The 16767-nt window shown below is 39.6% G+C and overlaps 1 protein-coding gene across 2 annotated transcripts in view; it reads left to right on the top strand.

Annotated features, from left to right (window-relative positions):
• Positions 1–16767, top strand: part of MTREX (Mtr4 exosome RNA helicase) — a 49200-nt gene that overhangs the window by 765 nt on the left and 31668 nt on the right. For both annotated transcript variants that reach the window (XR_014847080.1, XM_085043559.1), the window contains exons 2-14: positions 322–453; positions 1582–1648; positions 3376–3438; positions 3977–4089; positions 4929–5103; positions 6063–6153; positions 6497–6621; positions 7803–7901; positions 8679–8781; positions 8921–9052; positions 10238–10317; positions 10949–11059; positions 11736–11837. Coding sequence is in view for 1 of the 2 variants with exons in the window: in XM_085043559.1 (XP_084899685.1) it covers positions 322–453; positions 1582–1648; positions 3376–3438; positions 3977–4089; positions 4929–5103; positions 6063–6153; positions 6497–6621; positions 7803–7901; positions 8679–8781; positions 8921–9052; positions 10238–10317; positions 10949–11059; positions 11736–11837 (1393 nt within the window). In the remaining variant the exon portion in view is untranslated. The remainder of the gene's footprint in view (positions 1–321; positions 454–1581; positions 1649–3375; positions 3439–3976; positions 4090–4928; positions 5104–6062; positions 6154–6496; positions 6622–7802; positions 7902–8678; positions 8782–8920; positions 9053–10237; positions 10318–10948; positions 11060–11735; positions 11838–16767) is intronic.

The following is a 16767-nucleotide window of genomic DNA, read 5'->3' as shown; positions in this document are numbered from 1 at the left end:
CTTGAGCAGGGAGGTTGGACCAGCTGACCCACTGTGGTCCCTTCCAGCCTGATCTATTCTGTGACCCGCTTTCTCAGGATCCCTGACCCTAAAGCTCTAACCAGCCCTGGCAGCATGGCCCACTAGGGGGTATGGTGACCTGGTGGCTAGTTTGTCTATGAACTGGCTTGAAATTTCATGGCAGTTCTTGTGGGTGGAGTTCCCCGTGCTGTTCCCCGAGAGCAGTGGGATCTCAGTTGCCCTCAGGATATCTGTTTTGTCTCCTTAAAATAGGTAAATAAATGAGGCAAAAATTAAGTTTCTTGTCTGTTTATGTTGCAGAAAACGATTGGAAGAAAAGCCTTCAGTACCAGCAATAGTGAAACCAAAAAGGGAAGTTGAGGTTGATAGTACTGAAAATGTCGTTTTGGGAAAAAAGCCAAGATTGGAAGATGTTTTATCAGAAGATGTTAAGTAAGTGCTCAGCATGATGTGTAAAGTAATCTTAGCTAGCCACAGTGGTTAGCCATGTACCAGTTGATATGAAAGAGTTTTGCAGTGTTTTCATGTGAAGATGAATTTGCACAAGTTTGATTTTTCCATTATCTGTTTAAGAGAGAATGTACTGGTAGTGCAGCCTCAGCAGCAATGAACACTGGGTGTGTTTAAAATGATACTGCAGACCCATAGGCATTTGCAGTACAAAATGTTCATGAATTTGTAGTTATTCATATGAATTGGTGACTCTTGGTCAAAGCCATCGTGTGTATTTCACACAAAGCAAAGGATGAGCTGGAAGTACGTGGGAGGAGGTAGGCTTGCTGTATGCCATGACGTTGAAAGACATAGCTCACTTGGAATACAGGAGGAATTAACTGGCAAATAAGACAAAAAAGGCTTTTGAGGCATGTAAGGTGGTAATTGCATTGTCATTTGATCTTGCATATAATTTTTCTGAAGTTCAATGTCAGATTTTCTGTGAGAAGCTCATGAGAAGACTTCTCAAAATACTGTAAACAGAGTTTAACTGTATAGAAGTAAAACAGAACCAGAGCCAACATTTTAAGTAATTTTCTGTGTTAGTGGTACCAGTAGAACATATAATTGGCTTCAGTAGCTTACTAAGTATATTAAACCCATCAGAAATAAGCAGTTTCATGCATTGAAACTCTAGTTCCTTCTCGTGGCCATGACAGAAGGAACTGGTAAAGAGGGACTTTGTCCTCAGGCAGCTGCTTGGGATGCTTCAAGCCGCTCCTACTGTGTCTTTACTAGTAGCAGGAGTACAGGCCTTGTATTTTATGATATATTGAAAAAAGTTCCCATTTAATCACAGAACTTTACTTGAACAAATGTGGCCCAATTGCTGGTTTGTGGTGCAATTTTTGAGTCAATAACTAAAGTAGATTTATACGATAGCAGGAATTTAACTTCCAGGTAGGTGCTAGTCCTGGTAGTAAGCTCTGCTGCCTGTCCATGCCAAGACTGCCCATTTTTTTTAATGTTGCAGTTAAAGTAGGGGTGAAATTGAGCATGTTCACATTTATAAAGAAAACAGGATTTTTGAGTACTTTTTGGCAATCCTAACACATATATTTTTAGTCTGACAGATCTGATGCCTCAAGTAAAGGTGCAGTCTGTGGAAACTGTTGAAGGTTGTACACATGAGGTGAGTGCAGTGAAAATGCATGTGAAAAATACAGAGCTGTTTCATCTAACTGTGTGTATTACTGCCAGCATTATAGTGCTCTTTATTCTGCTTGTAAGTATTATATCACAGAATCACAGAATTTTTTAGTTTGGAAAAGGCCTTTTTGGTCATTGAGTCCAACCATTAACCCAGCACTGCCAAGTCCTCCACTAAACCTTGTCCCCAAGTGCCACATTTACACCTATCTTAAATAGCTTCAGGCATGACAACTCAGCCACTCTCCTGGACAGCCTGGACAGGAGAGCTCTTTTCTAATGTCCAGTCTCCACATTCACAGTTTGAGGTCATTTCATATTGTACTTTTACTTGTTATCTCAGATTAAAACTAATCCCCACCTGGGGGTGCCTACAGTGTTCAGTAGAGTTTTTGTGACCCAAGGGCAGGACCTGGTACTTGACTTTGTTGAATTTCACACCACTGGTCTTTGCCCATTGATCCAGCCTCTCCTGGTCCTTCTTCAGAGCCTTCCTGCCCTCCAGCAGATACAGTATTTCATACTGTTTTTAAGGTTGTGAAGAGTTTGAAACCTGTATCTGACACTAAACATGCACAAAATGCACTTGAAAAATTAGTACGATATCTTACCAGAAGGAGTTTCAGTCATACTTAAAATAAAATGATTGTGAAAGACTAGATGGTAATGTTAATATATTTCCATATTTGTAAGATACAAATATGTTCAGGAGAAGAACCTACTGGTTGGTGTGTTCACTACCTACTACACTGTGTTCAGTGTAGTAGGTAGTGTGATCAGTGCATCAAAGTATTCTGTTATTCTGGTTCAAGAATGAAAGACTTTATTGTAAAGCTGATTACTGTTGAAAATTACATTTTGGTAAAAATGAAAAATAAGATTTTTATATGTGCAAAGTAATGAAAACTATCTATTTTCAAATGGTGTTGATAGACATAAACACAAATTCAAATATGAAAAATATAAGCTATTAATGCTGGTTTTTTTTTAATCTACATGCATATGCATCCTACGTCCATATATGACTATCAGAAAGGGTTTGTGTGAGACTCAAATGCGTAAATTTTAGCTTACTTCTACTGTTATGGTCTTTTTGTCTTCTGTGCTGTTTTTCAGAACTAGCTCAAGTTAATTAGGGTCACATTCAAGGGCTCTGTATCATCAGACTTTTGTAATAAAGGAGCTGTTGCTGATAAGGATTCTAAAGCTCATGTATCTGTACAATTTTTGTTACTTTGAGATGTCTGGTAGAGGTTTGTCATCCCTTAGTAACTGAAGAGAGCTTAAATATTTAAAATGAATAAATGTTAGGTATTGGTCAGTAATGGGAATGTTACCAGTATAAACACAATGCACTTGGAAATAAAGTGTTATCAGTGTGAGCTCAGTAATTGCTTCAAACATCCACTGGCCAGAAGACATGATTGTGTCTTGGCCTGAAAAGCTAATGTTCCAAGGAAGGTGAAGCAATAATAACTCATGCAAGACAGTAGGGATATCAGAGAAATGAGAGACAGCATTGTTGGGGCAGAAGACTAGAGAGATTGAGTGAAAAACTCCCGAGAGGAAGCAATGAACCCTTGACACATGAGCTTGTAGAAACAGGATAACAGAAATTTAGTTAGTTTTCATACACTTCACATTGCCAGAAATGTCACTGCTGTGAACACAGAAATCTGCAACTATTTTTATTTTAAATGTATTTTATAGGTTGCGCTTCCAACACATGAAGAATTCAATGGCCTGAAGCCAAGGACTGGAAAAGCTGCAAAAGTATGTGTTAGATTCCATTTCTTTTTCTTTTTGTACATATTTTACATAGCAGGTGAGAGTAGAGGGAAAAAAATATGTACTTTGTCAGTAAGGTCTGTAAAAGGTGACCTGTTGTAAATAAGATTGATGTTTTGTATATTTAAAATTTGGTAGAGGAAATTGTGGTTGAATGAGGTGGATAGGCTGTTATGATGTCTGTTCTTTCTATAATAGCAGGCAGTGGCAGCATTCTAGTTTCTCTTCCTAAGACAGTAAATAAGAGAAGATTCAGTCAACAGGGCAAGATTTTCATTTGCTGTGACAATAAGACGTAAGCAAAGATCTTTGGTTTGGTAAAATAAAATACTTAAATGATAAAAAGGGTAAGAATACTTAAGTGCAAAGTTACTGCATAATACTGGATTAAGATCAGTGGAAATTACAAGTAGCTGCAGGATTTAATTTCTGCCTCTAATTTACACACTCGATCAGTCAGATAATTAATTAGATGTAAGTCTGTCTTAAAATTCTACAATGGTTTTGCTTTTTCTCTTTCTAGGAATATCCCTTTATTCTTGATGCCTTCCAGAGGGAAGCTATTCTTTGTGTAGATAATAACCAGTCTGTGCTAGTGTCAGCTCATACATCAGCTGGTAAAACAGTTTGTGCCGAGTAAGTACTTTTCTAACAGGCTCTAATGAAAGAACGGTGTGATGTCCGTTCTGTCGCTTTCTTGAACCATCAGCAGCTGTTCTGTCCCAGTTTCTTGATACAGCATTTAGTTCTGTGGGTGTTAGAATTTAATTGTCTACTCTTAAATATAATAATTACATCTTTCATTGTTCAGTGGGTAGTGAAAGGCTTAATTTGCGTTTAGGCTCAGCTTTTATTTTTAAACTGTCAAGGTGTTACCGTATAGATTGAAATGGAAGTTTCTTCAATACAGATTTGTGTAAATCTAGAATACCTGTGTTTTCTAGCTCCTGGCTGTAACTAAAGTTAATAAAGACTTTCTTGGATGTTTTTTTTTTGCTTTTACAGAAGCACTGCTTTGATTTAGTCAGCAACTTAGTGTTTATTGGGCAAGAAGTTTTTAAAAGATAGTGTAAATTTCCTGTCAGAGTTTGGTTCAGACAGTGTAGTGGCTTTGCTGACCTGAAGTGAGAAGTGATATGTACATGAAGATACATTAGAGTATGTTTAATAATGGTTTTGTTGTGAGACAGTGACAGTTTTTTAATTATGTTACATGTGCTCTGGTGTCCATAAAAATCAGTTAACTTGGTGTTCAAAGATTTTTCACTCTCCAAAGATGCATATGTAGTTGATTTAAGATTGCATTGACCTTAATAATCTAGATAAGAAATGCTAGATGCATTAGAGCATGAGTTCAAATGCTGGGTATCATTCTCGTGGTGTTCTGAATTGCACAATTTGTTTTGTTTTTAAGCAAAGTAATGTGCTCTGACTGTCTTCCTGACAACTGTTAATATGGACCTGTTTGAATACAGGTATGCAATTGCCCTGGCTTTGAGGGAAAAGCAGCGTGTGATATTTACAAGTCCAATTAAAGCTTTGAGTAATCAGAAGTACCGTGAGATGTATGAAGAATTTCAGGATGTTGGTTTGATGACTGGGGATGTCACCATTAATCCTACAGCTTCTTGTTTGGTAATGACAACAGAGGTAAGATCATACATTAATACTTGATGATCTGTGTGTTTTCTTCTACCTGTTTTGATTGGAAAGGTCTAATTTTAAAAGATTAAAGTTCCCAGTTAGGGTAGAAAATGTTCTAAAGTTCATTATGACTCACTTGAATGTTTTAACTTGTGGTTATTTTAAAAATTAGGTAGATCTCTGAATTCTTGCTTTTGAACTGTAAGTTAGGAACTTTTTGATTCTAATATGGAGAAAGTCAGGATTTGATTTCCTGAGTGCTCAAGACACTGAGTATTCTGTAGGTGTGAAATGCTGAAAGTCAGATTTACTGAATCCTGTGGTTAGTATTTTGTTCTAGAAAGGCAAAATGGGAAGAGGAAAATCCTTGAAGGATAATTGGGTGGTTCACAGTAGGTGCTAGAACTTCAGGAATAGGCAGCACTTCACCTTTGGTAACAAAGTACTGTTTACAAAGTTTTGTCAAATTTCTGTTGTAGAAATGCAGCCATTAGTTGGAATTTTCCTCTTTTTGCCTTTACCTCAAAGGAACAGGCAAACTTTTGGTAGGGAAAGATTGGAGAGGCAGGATGTTTTGATTTCTGACAGAAGATTTCCTCTTAATCACAGGGAGGTTACATATTAGGGTAAGGAAAAAAGAGGGCTTTGGCAGAAGTACACCTGTAGATCTGTAACAATTACCTGCCGTGTAGAAACTTGGAGAAATATGTTGTTTTATTCTTTCATGTAACTTTCAGGGAAACCAGTTTTTCTCATGTAATGAGATTTGTTAGATTGGAATGAACTGGGGAAGCATCTCAGAAAATACCTTTAAATGCTTTTATGTTTTGTGCAGGATATGATTTCATATATCCATGCAAATGTGAACCAAAAATTCTGGCAGTTTCTTACTGATGTCCATGTAACAGTGGAAATGACTGATGTTATTTCATGTGAAGGGACTCAACTTTTACTTCTATTTCTAGATTTTGAGAAGTATGCTTTACAGAGGTTCTGAGGTTATGCGTGAAGTTGCATGGGTTATTTTTGATGAAATCCACTACATGAGAGATACAGGTACCCTATATATACTATTTTTGTTTGCAAATGTTTTTTATAGAAAGAAAGAAAAATTGCCTTTTCTCTTGAAGAATTAAGTGCTATTTTCCCTTTTCAAATCAGTCATCTTTGTGTATAAATAATTCGGAATTTGTTTCCTACTGGAGTTATTTAATTGTGTGTTGAAGTTTGCATTTTCTTGGCCAAAGCAAAAACAACTTTGAGGGCATTTGATATATCCCACTTGTGTAGGGGAGACTTGTTTTTGGTTTTGTCTAATTTTGTTTTTAAGCATGCTGTTCTTTGGCTTCAGAGATGAAGAGCATGGTTTGAGCACATGAATTTCCCTTGTGCCTTTCAGAACGTGGTGTGGTTTGGGAAGAGACAATTATTTTGCTTCCTGATAATGTACATTATGTATTCCTTTCTGCAACTATTCCAAATGCCCGTCAGTTTGCTGAATGGATCTGCCATCTTCACAAACAGGTTATATTTCTGATATGCTGTACCTCCATCCTTGTTGTCTTGTGTCATAATACTGTCTGGTTGATAATTTGACCTGAATATCTTTTTAGTCATTTCACTGCATATAGATGATGGTATAGATTACTTCTGGGTTCTCTGGCTCTACTCCTACTTTTGCAGGTATACTGGCTGTTGCTTCTACATGGCAACATTAGAGCTCTTTCTAAATGTTTATTTTCCACAGTTATTTAACCCGCCTGGTTTCAACAAGCACACTGAATTATGAAACAAAGTGAACATACAGAAATTTACTGAGGGCTGATAAGGGGTTACTGGGAGAATTTGGTTGAATTCTGTAAAAACAACATGCAGAAACTAAAAATGAATCCTACATCCATGTGAAATACTGTATATGCTTGCAAGCTAAGTGAGAAAAGTGTAATTTAAGAAATCTATCCTGTCCTAGAACCTTTAGGTTTTAAGTTTTATTCTGTTTTATCTAAGACATGCTTTTACAACAAAGTATTTGTGAATTAGAAATGGGGGATTTAGTATCAGTAGGAAGTTGGTCTAATTTTAAAAATATCTTGGAGATTGATTCTTATGTTGTTTGTGATGAAGGGAATATAGTATAAAATATGTCTATTTAAGCTTGGCACAAAACCTCAACTTTGTTTGGCCAAGCATTAGATTGTGGGTTTTTTTAAAAGCAGGTTTTTATGTAATATCTGATGTTTTAAAGGAGATACTGGTTTATTTTTTTCCCTGAACAAGCTTCCTTGATGCACCAAAACCTTAAATGCTCATAAAAGTCTTATTTTGAGCCTCTTTAAAGGTGTTCTAGACATACTTCAGGCTTTTTCTTAAAAAATACAGATTGACAGGTTTTCCTTTAATTTTAGAAGGTGTTAATATTTTTACGTTTGTCTCATAATGCAGAAATACTACCTATCTTGTGTTCACAGGAAAGATTTTTTTGTAGCGAACTTGTGTTTTAAAACATTTGCAAACTTTCTTTTCCTTAAGCAATATCATTAGCACAAAATCCTTAGTCAGGAAAGAAAATTTGTTATCTTAGTTTTGGAAAGCCTTACTTTCTGGCCATTAGACACATATTTTAATAGTAATGTATTGAATTTTCCATTAAGGAAGTGATACTACAATGCAGTTACAAAATGTTTATGTGAATTTTTTCTTTAAAGCCTTGCCATGTGATTTACACCGACTATCGACCCACTCCACTGCAGCATTATATCTTTCCAGCAGGAGGAGATGGACTTCATCTGGTTGTTGATGAAAATGTAAGGAATGCTCAGTTTGTTTGAAAGGTTGTTTTCCTCACTTAACAGTCTAAAGCTTGAGCTCTTGCAAAATTTGGTTAGGCTGTATAAAGGATGTTTTTGTTAAAATTAAGTACAAGTGAGCAATGGTGATCTCTGAATTGCCCTTAGATTTTTGGAGTCATCCACAAGAAATAGGTTTTGTTATATAATGTCATGCAATCAGCTAAGTAATACTTCCCTGAGATGTCTTAAGTGCCCATATCCTTGTTTGTTTTCTAAAGTGCATTCTGCTTTCTGTAAATCTGCAAAGTAGTTGATGTTCCTTCTACTGTTTCTCATTCAAAGAAACCCATAGTGGCGTTTAAATTTTTTTTTGGTTGAGGGGGAAAAATATTTTTGTTTCTTCAGGTGCTTTTGGACTAACTTGTTTAAAATTTATCATTAACATGCTCAGAAGTTGCTAATCCCATAAACAGTAGTTCTGCACTTGAAGGCAGGTCTTCATTGAGTGGTGCAGTTTTGTGTGGACATTCCTAAAAGTCAGTTTAGGTATTCAGCAGGTCCGGCGTATTGGATGGTGTGGTGGATGGAGCAATGGGCAGTAATGTCAGAGCCACACCAGTGTAGTTCTGAGCTGTGACACTGACCAAGTGAGCTCTCTTGCTAGCTTATGCATTCTTTTTGTCCTTCTTCTTGTGTATATATGGGGTAATGGCACTGGCTGTGCAAAGCTGTAAGTATTTTTAAGTGGGCTGGGTAAAAAACTACTTACAAAGGTTGTTTTTTTGCATCTAGGGGGATTTCAGAGAAGATAATTTTAATACAGCAATGCAAGTGCTTAGAGATGCGGGAGACTTAGCAAAAGGGGATCAGAAAGGCAGGAAAGGAGGGACAAAAGGTGAGTTTGAACCCATTCTGTGGTAATTTTTTGTACAAATTTTTTTCAAAGTTCTGTGGAAGTTGCGCTTGTGTCTTGATTACTCCATAAGATACTTTTTGTGTTAAAATTTAATTTAATTAATTCAATCTCACTGCAGGTCCTTCAAACGTTTTTAAGATTGTGAAGATGATAATGGAAAGGAATTTCCAACCTGTGATTATTTTTAGCTTCAGTAAGAAAGACTGTGAAGCCTATGCACTTCAGATGACAAAGTTAGATTTCAATACAGGTACGGATAAATCTTGACAGAATTTTATTCACAGATGCAGGTCGATATGAAATAATAACCTTTGCTGTGGAATACTTTTTGTAAAAACAAAAGAAAAATCTATACAGCTTTTTTCCTTTATCTACACCGGTACATCAGGCTGTGTTCAGTTGAAGCTATTGGTGTACAGAGTACTTGGTTATTACAATGTTGAACTGTCCATCCATTTTAAACTATTTCTTTCTCCACTATGCTGTTTATTGTAATAATAACACAGGAGTTCCTAGAAAATTCTGTCTATAATGGGAAAAGACTGATCATAACAAAAGCGTTTCCCAAAATTTTCATGTTAAGTCTGTTAGAAAAATAGTGTGCTCTCAAAGTCCAAACAACTGCATAGCAAACCACTAGACTGTTCTTTCTTGACAATGCAATCCAGTTTTCTTTCTTTCCTTCCTCCCCCTTCTCCTCAAAGTAAAAACCAAAAAATAAACAAGATTTTTTTCACGTTGAACTAAGACCAAGCTTTGCAAATAAGTTTATGCTTATCGCTTCTTGGAAATCTAAAGTTTTTTAAAAAACAAGTAATTTGTTGTAAATCAGTTTATTGTTTCACATTTGTGAACTGTTCAGGGCTCTTGCTTGCTTACTTGCTCCAGTCTGCACATTCTGGTTCAGTGGTGCAGAATAATGCAGGTGTTTCTGTCAAAAAATTTAAAGATACGTGTCAGGGCAGAGATGCATTTTCATGTTTTCTTAGAATCACACCTTTGAATGTATATTCTTGATATTCATACTACTTAGTGGAAAGGGTGTAAACTTTGAGAGTTATCAGGGAAGAGCCTCTATGTCCCTGTCCCAGACTGGGACTAGTAGATGGAAGAGGAGCAAAGGAGTTTTATGAAATAGACCGTACATAAAACTCAAGCTTGATAAATCCCAAGCTTGGAATTAGCTGAAGTTTGGACTGTTCTGAAAGGTTTGTTCTGTTTTTCCTGATCATCTGCTTCTGTTTACTGTTTGGCTCTTCCAGGCACACTGAACTCTTGATCATCTGACCCAGTGTGGGTGGTTTTGTGTAGACTTTGCAGTATTCCACTCAATTTTTATTATAAACTTCTATAAATACTAGAATGTGGTATCACTTAATTTACATCTGGTATTAGCCCTGTGCATTTTGTAATGTCTTCAAAATTGCCTTCTTAGATGAAGAAAAAAAGATGGTTGAAGAAGTGTTCAATAATGCAATTGATTGTCTCTCAGATGAAGACAAAAAGCTTCCTCAGGTGAGTGGAGATTGAAGAGGGTTCTTTTGAAGAGAGTTGAATTGCTGCTGTCCCACTGTCTGTGACTTACGAAGCCATGTGTCTTTTGTAGAGGATACAGAAATTATAAAACTGGATAATCTCATTCATCTCCCCAGGTGTTAGTATCTCTTGCATTGCTTGTTGTCATTGTGAAATAGATGATTAGGATTCCTTTCAGTTGTGATTCCAGCAGATCACATATGTCAGAATTAACAGTGGAGTTCCTGCCCTTGGTTTTATTTTTTCCAATTATGTTTTTAAGTAAACATAAGAGTTTATAAAGTGGTAGACCTGGGTTAAAACAGTTTGGAAATAGTTCAAGTGAGAGTGCAGTATGATGTAGCAGTTATTGATTGCTGAGGCTTTCAAAAACTTGCATTGATGCATATGCAATCTAATTTATGGAATAGTGACTAAGCATAGTGATGTTTTGCCATCTTTAGAAGGTTCTAAGCAGACAGAATATTACAAGACTGAAGGGGTGGTTATTGTATTTCAAATTGGGAAATAGTGGTTACATGAACACTAAGGGCAATGTTGAGGCTTTCCATACAAGTTTTAGTAAAAAATGATAAAATTTGTTTGCTGGTCTTTTATATGTTTCTTGCAGGTTGAACATGTGCTTCCCCTTCTGAAACGAGGAATTGGTATTCATCACGGTGGTTTGCTTCCTATCTTAAAAGAAACCATAGAAATTCTTTTCTCAGAGGGCCTAATAAAGGTATGTTTCATGTCTGTTCGTGATTTCTCTGTTGTGGATACATGCTGGTAATCCCAAAAATCCAAGAAGTACGCCTTAGCTCAGGGTGTGTGCTAGTGTTACAGTGGAGATCTGTACAATTGCAGCCGTAGTTTTAAGTGTTCTGGATTTTATTCAAAAGTATCTGAACTTATAAATGTCAGACTTAAATATTTTCTTCAACTAATTTGTTACATCTTTCTCATGTGAATGACCATGGACATGTACCAAACTGATTGTTGGTTGTTCTAATGACAGATAATCAGAAAAGTATAACCTTAGATGAAAGTTGTGGTGGTTTTTTTTGGATTGCTAGTTCTTATTTTCTTCTTGCAAACTTGAATATTGGCATTAATTATTTTTATTGATTAATATAATTTACTAATTTAATATAATTTCTAATAATAATCCATTATGTTTTCTTTTGGAGTTTTTCACATCGCCCCATCTATCTAGTTTTCATATTTTCCCAGGAAAAATAGGAGGGAAAGAATGGTTTTGGTCCAGTTTTTAATTATCGAATATGCCTGTGTTCCCTGTATTGACTGCACAGATGTATTAAAATCCAGAAAGGTTTTGTGTAGCAATTTCTGACTATTTTCATGTTTGCCTGAGAGTGTCTTTCTTCGCGTGTTTTAACTTCAGTCTGTTTATTTAGGCCTTATTTGCAACAGAAACTTTTGCCATGGGAATTAATATGCCGGCCAGAACTGTGCTGTTTACAAGTGCTAGTAAATTTGATGGAAAAGATTTCCGATGGGTAAGTGATAAATAGGTTCTGTAGAATAACTGAAGTATTCAAACCTTATTAAGATTAAATTGACTCTTGATATGTTCACCTCAATGTATTTTTTCTTTCAAAAACCTTTGTTTTCTAATCCAGTGACAGTTTAATTTACAAATTTCTGAAGACAAAGGTTCCTCAGATTATGCATGAGATTATTTAACAGGTACTTCAAAAGGACATAAAACACAGGTTAGCAGCAGACCCTGGATTAGACTAAGACTTCTGCACAAGTTATCCAAAACTGTGAGACCCAGATATTTTCTTGTGTGTCAGAGAACTGTGGCAAATATATGGACTTCTTATCCTATCATAATGATCGCTAATTTTGAGAGACCCAGGAAAAGAGGTTATTTACCTTGGGAGAGTATTGTTTTGTTACAGCAGAATTTTGTTCATAATTACTAAATTTTAAACATTAAAACCAGGTTATGCAGTTTGCTTAAAATAATAATGAGGTCTTGCAAGTCATCACAGCAAAGCTTTGTCAGAGCTTTATTACCTTCTTCAGAGGTGGGAAAATTGGGTGAACAGAACAAAGTGAGTTGACCTATGCATTATGAGATAAACATTTCCTCAATCATAGGTCAGGCTGTTCAGTTTCACTCTTCATTCTCATTACATGTCCTTAAGATATATGTAAGAACACCTTTGAGTTATCAGGAACGTGGAACTTCTGAAATTATTCAGCAGAGTTTGCTTAAGTAGTTTTAGAAATGTGACTTAAAGTGAAACTTAGGGAGTTGTTGAGAATGAAATTCCACATATGACAAAACCCGCTGTTTTATACCTTGCTGAGACATAGGTAATCAGGTGTAGTTGCCTCTTGCCCTTGTCCTCGTTCTTGTCCTAGGTTGCAATATTGATGTAGTTAAGTATTCTATTACCACCAGCTGTGGGCCATTAGCTGCTATCACCCACTCCGGATGACAGGCAATGGGCCATCCGTTAGCTATTATCAGCTGTTAACGACCCACCCCGCATGACAGGCAATGGGCCATCAGAGACCCACCGTGTGACTCATGGACTTATCTCATCCCATTGTGAAATGCTCTGCCCAGGAGGGAGGAGCCAGGTGTTCCCACCTGGATATAACCTAACCTTAAAACTGCCTGAGCTAGCCCTGTCTACTGGGTTCCCAGAGGACCAGAGCTATTACTGGATCTTCAGCTAGAGACTAAACCTTCACAAGATCACCGCTTCAACTGGACTACTTCAGTTGGACTGCTACTACCACCCTAACAGGGTGTTAAGTTGTATCTGACTTTGTCAGTGCTTTTCCTTGTATTATTTCACTTATTTTTAATTTCAATCTTGACTTGTGATCTCCTACTGGTTTGTTTTCAAACCAACACATATTTTGGCGCCCAACGTGGGGCTCGACCTGGAGAAACACAGAAAATCATATCACCATGATGCTCAGCCTGTCTATGTGGGTAATGTATCTTACCCTTTATATTTTCCCTCAAATGGGAAACTATCTACCCGTTGCATTGCTCCTGTTGCGACCAGGGAATGGCATGAGAATTGCTGTATTGCTTTATTATGCCTATTGCATGGTAACCTGTGAGGCGATGAATACCATTCGGAATATATACTCGACTTTGTCTGCCTGGCCTAACCTGAGCTGCTTCGTCTGGGACCTCCTCAGCAATCGCACCCACCCTCTGGGGCTAGGAGGAGAGAGTGGTTTCTTCCAGCATTTCAGGCCAGGCACAGCCATCTTTGACAACATTGAGTTCTTTCTGGATGCTAAGGATGGCATAATCTTCCTGTTAGTTCTGTTTTCTTTCTTCTCTGCGACCAGCACAGTGTACCTCATGCTGAAGAACAGAAAAATACTTTGTCTTCTTGAGGAGGAGAAACGAAGCAAATCAGCAGGCAAGAGGAAAAGAACCAAAAGAGCAGTCGACATCTCAACACAGACCATTGCCGAATCAGAACAGCCAAAGCCAGTAGCGGTTGCCCCCGTCCAGAAGAAGAAATCCAAGAGCAAGTCAGTCCGCACAGCGACTGATGAGGATGCGGCAGGACCATCTCACCAAGCAGAAGAGACAGAGCCAGAGATCATCACTCGCTCTCTATCCCGGGGGGAGCTGCGTGACCTACGGAGGGAATTCACCCGGCAGGCAAATGAGTCCATCTTGACCTGGCTGCTCCGTATCTGGGACGCCGCAGCTAATGACACTATTCTGGACGGAAGTGAGGCCAGACAACTGGGATCCCTGTCTCAGGATGTGGTCATTGACCAAGGGATTGGGAAAACCCAGGAAACTCTCAGCCTCTGGCGGCGATTGCTGCTGAGTGTACGGGACAGATACCTGTGCAAAGAAGACCTCCAGATGCACCAAAGGAAATGGAACACAATAGAACAAGGTATCCGATGCCTGAGGGAATTGGCCGTGCTAGAGATCATTTTCTCAGACAACGAGAGATTCCCCAAGAACCCAGATAATGTCCGGTGCACTTCACAAATGTGGCTAAGATTCGCGCGGCTCGGACCAGAGATATACTCTCGTTACCTGGCAACATTGCAGTGGAGGGAAGGCGAAGACCAGGTGGGCGTGTTAGCAAACAAACTGAGAATTTATGAGGACACTGTCACCGCCCCACTACGCACCCAGGTCTCATCGGTAGAAACAAACCTGGCTGAGCAAGTCCGGAGATTGATTGAAGAGAGCCATCAGAAACTAAGGAAAGAGCTCACAGAAAGATTTTTCCATGCCACACCAAAACCAACCCGAGTCTCTGCCATCAGGAGTAGACGTACTCCAGTCAGGGAAAGAAAACAAACTCCACGACGTGACCTCTGATTTTTCCTTCAAGAGCATGGGGAAGACATGAGGAAGTGGGATAGGAAACCCACCTCCACCTTAGCAGCCCGGGTACGTGAATTGAAAAAGGAAACATCCACTTCAGGAGGCTCATCTAGGTACAACACTGCCCCAGTCTCTTGTGGACAGAACTCCAGACAGAATGGAAGTGATAATATGACTGATCCTCTTGAAGGGACCTCAGGAACACATTTACAGGAGAAGAACATCGTGCACCAAAAACAGGATTAGAGGAGCCCTGCCTCTAGCCAGGTAGAGGAAAGGGATAATCGGATCTATTGGACTGTGTGGATCCGATGGCCTGGCACGTCTGACCCACAAAGATACACGGCTTTGGTTGACACCGGCGCTCAGTGCACCCTGATGCCATCCAGGTATGTGGGGACCGAATCCATTTCCATTTCTGGGGTGACAGGAGGATCCCAGCAGCTGACTGTACTGGAAGCTGAAGTGAGTTTAACTGGGAATGAGTGGCAGAAACACCCCATTGTGACTGGTCCAGACGCCCCATGCATCCTCGGCATAGATTATCTCAGGAGTGGATATTTCAAGGACCCGAAGGGACATCGCTGGGCTTTTGGGATAGCAGCCGTAGAGACAGAAGACATAAGACAACTGAATAGCCTGCCCGGTCTCTCAGATAACCCGTCTGCTGTAGGACTACTGAGAATTGAAGAACAGCGGGTACCAATTGCTACAGCAACAGTGCATCGCCGGCAATACCGCACTGACAGAAACTCTGTGGCCCCCATCCATAAGATGATTCGGGATCTGGAGAGCCAAGGGGTGGTCAGCAAGGCTCACTCACCCTTTAACAGCCCTATATGGCCGGTGCGTAAGTCCAGTGAAGAATGGAGACTGACGGTGGATTACCGTGGCCTGAATGAAGTCACACCACCACTGAGTGCTGCTGTACCGGACATGTTGGAACTTCAATATGAGCTGGAATCCAAGGCAGCAAAGTGGTATGCGACCATTGATATTGCCAATGCCTTTTTCTCCATTCCTCTGGCAGCAGAGTGCAGGACTCAGTTTGCTTTCACCTGGAGAGGTGTGCAGTACACATGGAACCGACTGCCCCAGGGGTGGAAGCACAGTCCCACCATCTGCCATGGACTGATCCAGGCTGCACTGGAAAAGGGTGAGGCTCCAGAACATCTGCAGTATATTGATGACATCATTGTGTGGGGGGACACAGCGACGGAAGTATTTGGGAAAGGAGAGAAAATCATCAAAATTCTCCTGGAAGCCGGTTTCGCCATCAAGAAGGGCAAAGTCAAGGGACCTGCCCGAGAGATCCAGTTCCTGGGAGTAAAGTGGCAAGACGGACGGCGTCAGATTCCTTCTGAGGTCATCAATAAGATCATCGCGATGTCTCCACCAACCAACAAGAAGGAGACGCAAGCTTTCCTAGGCGCCATAGGCTTTTGGAAAATGCACATCCCTGAGTACAGCCAGATTGTGAGTCCTCTCTACCTCATAACCCGCAAGAAGAACGATTTCCGCTGGGGCCCTGAACAGCAGCAAGCCTTCACCCAGATCAAACAGGAGATCGCTCATGCGGTAGCCCTGGGACCAGTCAGGACAGGACCAGAGGTAAAGAATGTGCTTTACTCTGCAGCCGGGAGCCATGGTCTGTCCTGGAGCCTTTGGCAGAAGGTGCCTGGCGAGACCCGAGGCCGACCACTGGGATTCTGGAGTCGAAGTTACAGAGGGTCTGAAGTCAACTACACTCCCACTGAGAAAGAAATCTTGGCAGCTTACGAAGGAGTCCAAGCCGCCTCAGAGGTGATAGGCACAGAAACACAACTTCTCCTTGCACCCCGACTGCCAGTGCTGGGGTGGATGTTCAAGGGAAGGGTTCCCTCTACCCACCATGCCACTGATGCCACATGGAGCAAATGGATTGCCCTCATCACACAGCGCGCCCGTATTGGAAACCCGAATCGCCCTGGGATTCTGGAAATCATAACAAACTGGCCTGAAGGTGAGACATTTAAATTATCTTCAGAAGAAGCAGAGGAGCAAGTAGCACGTGCCGAGGAAGCACCCCCGTATAACGAGCTGCCGGA

The sequence above is a fragment of the Lichenostomus cassidix genome, chromosome Z (genome assembly GCF_008360975.1).
Source record: "Lichenostomus cassidix isolate B80296 chromosome Z, HeHo_3.0, whole genome shotgun sequence".
Classification (NCBI taxonomy): Eukaryota; Metazoa; Chordata; class Aves; order Passeriformes; family Meliphagidae; genus Lichenostomus; species Lichenostomus cassidix.
Note: the sequence above shows the minus strand (reverse complement) of the source record. Positions and strands in the feature narration are given on the sequence as shown.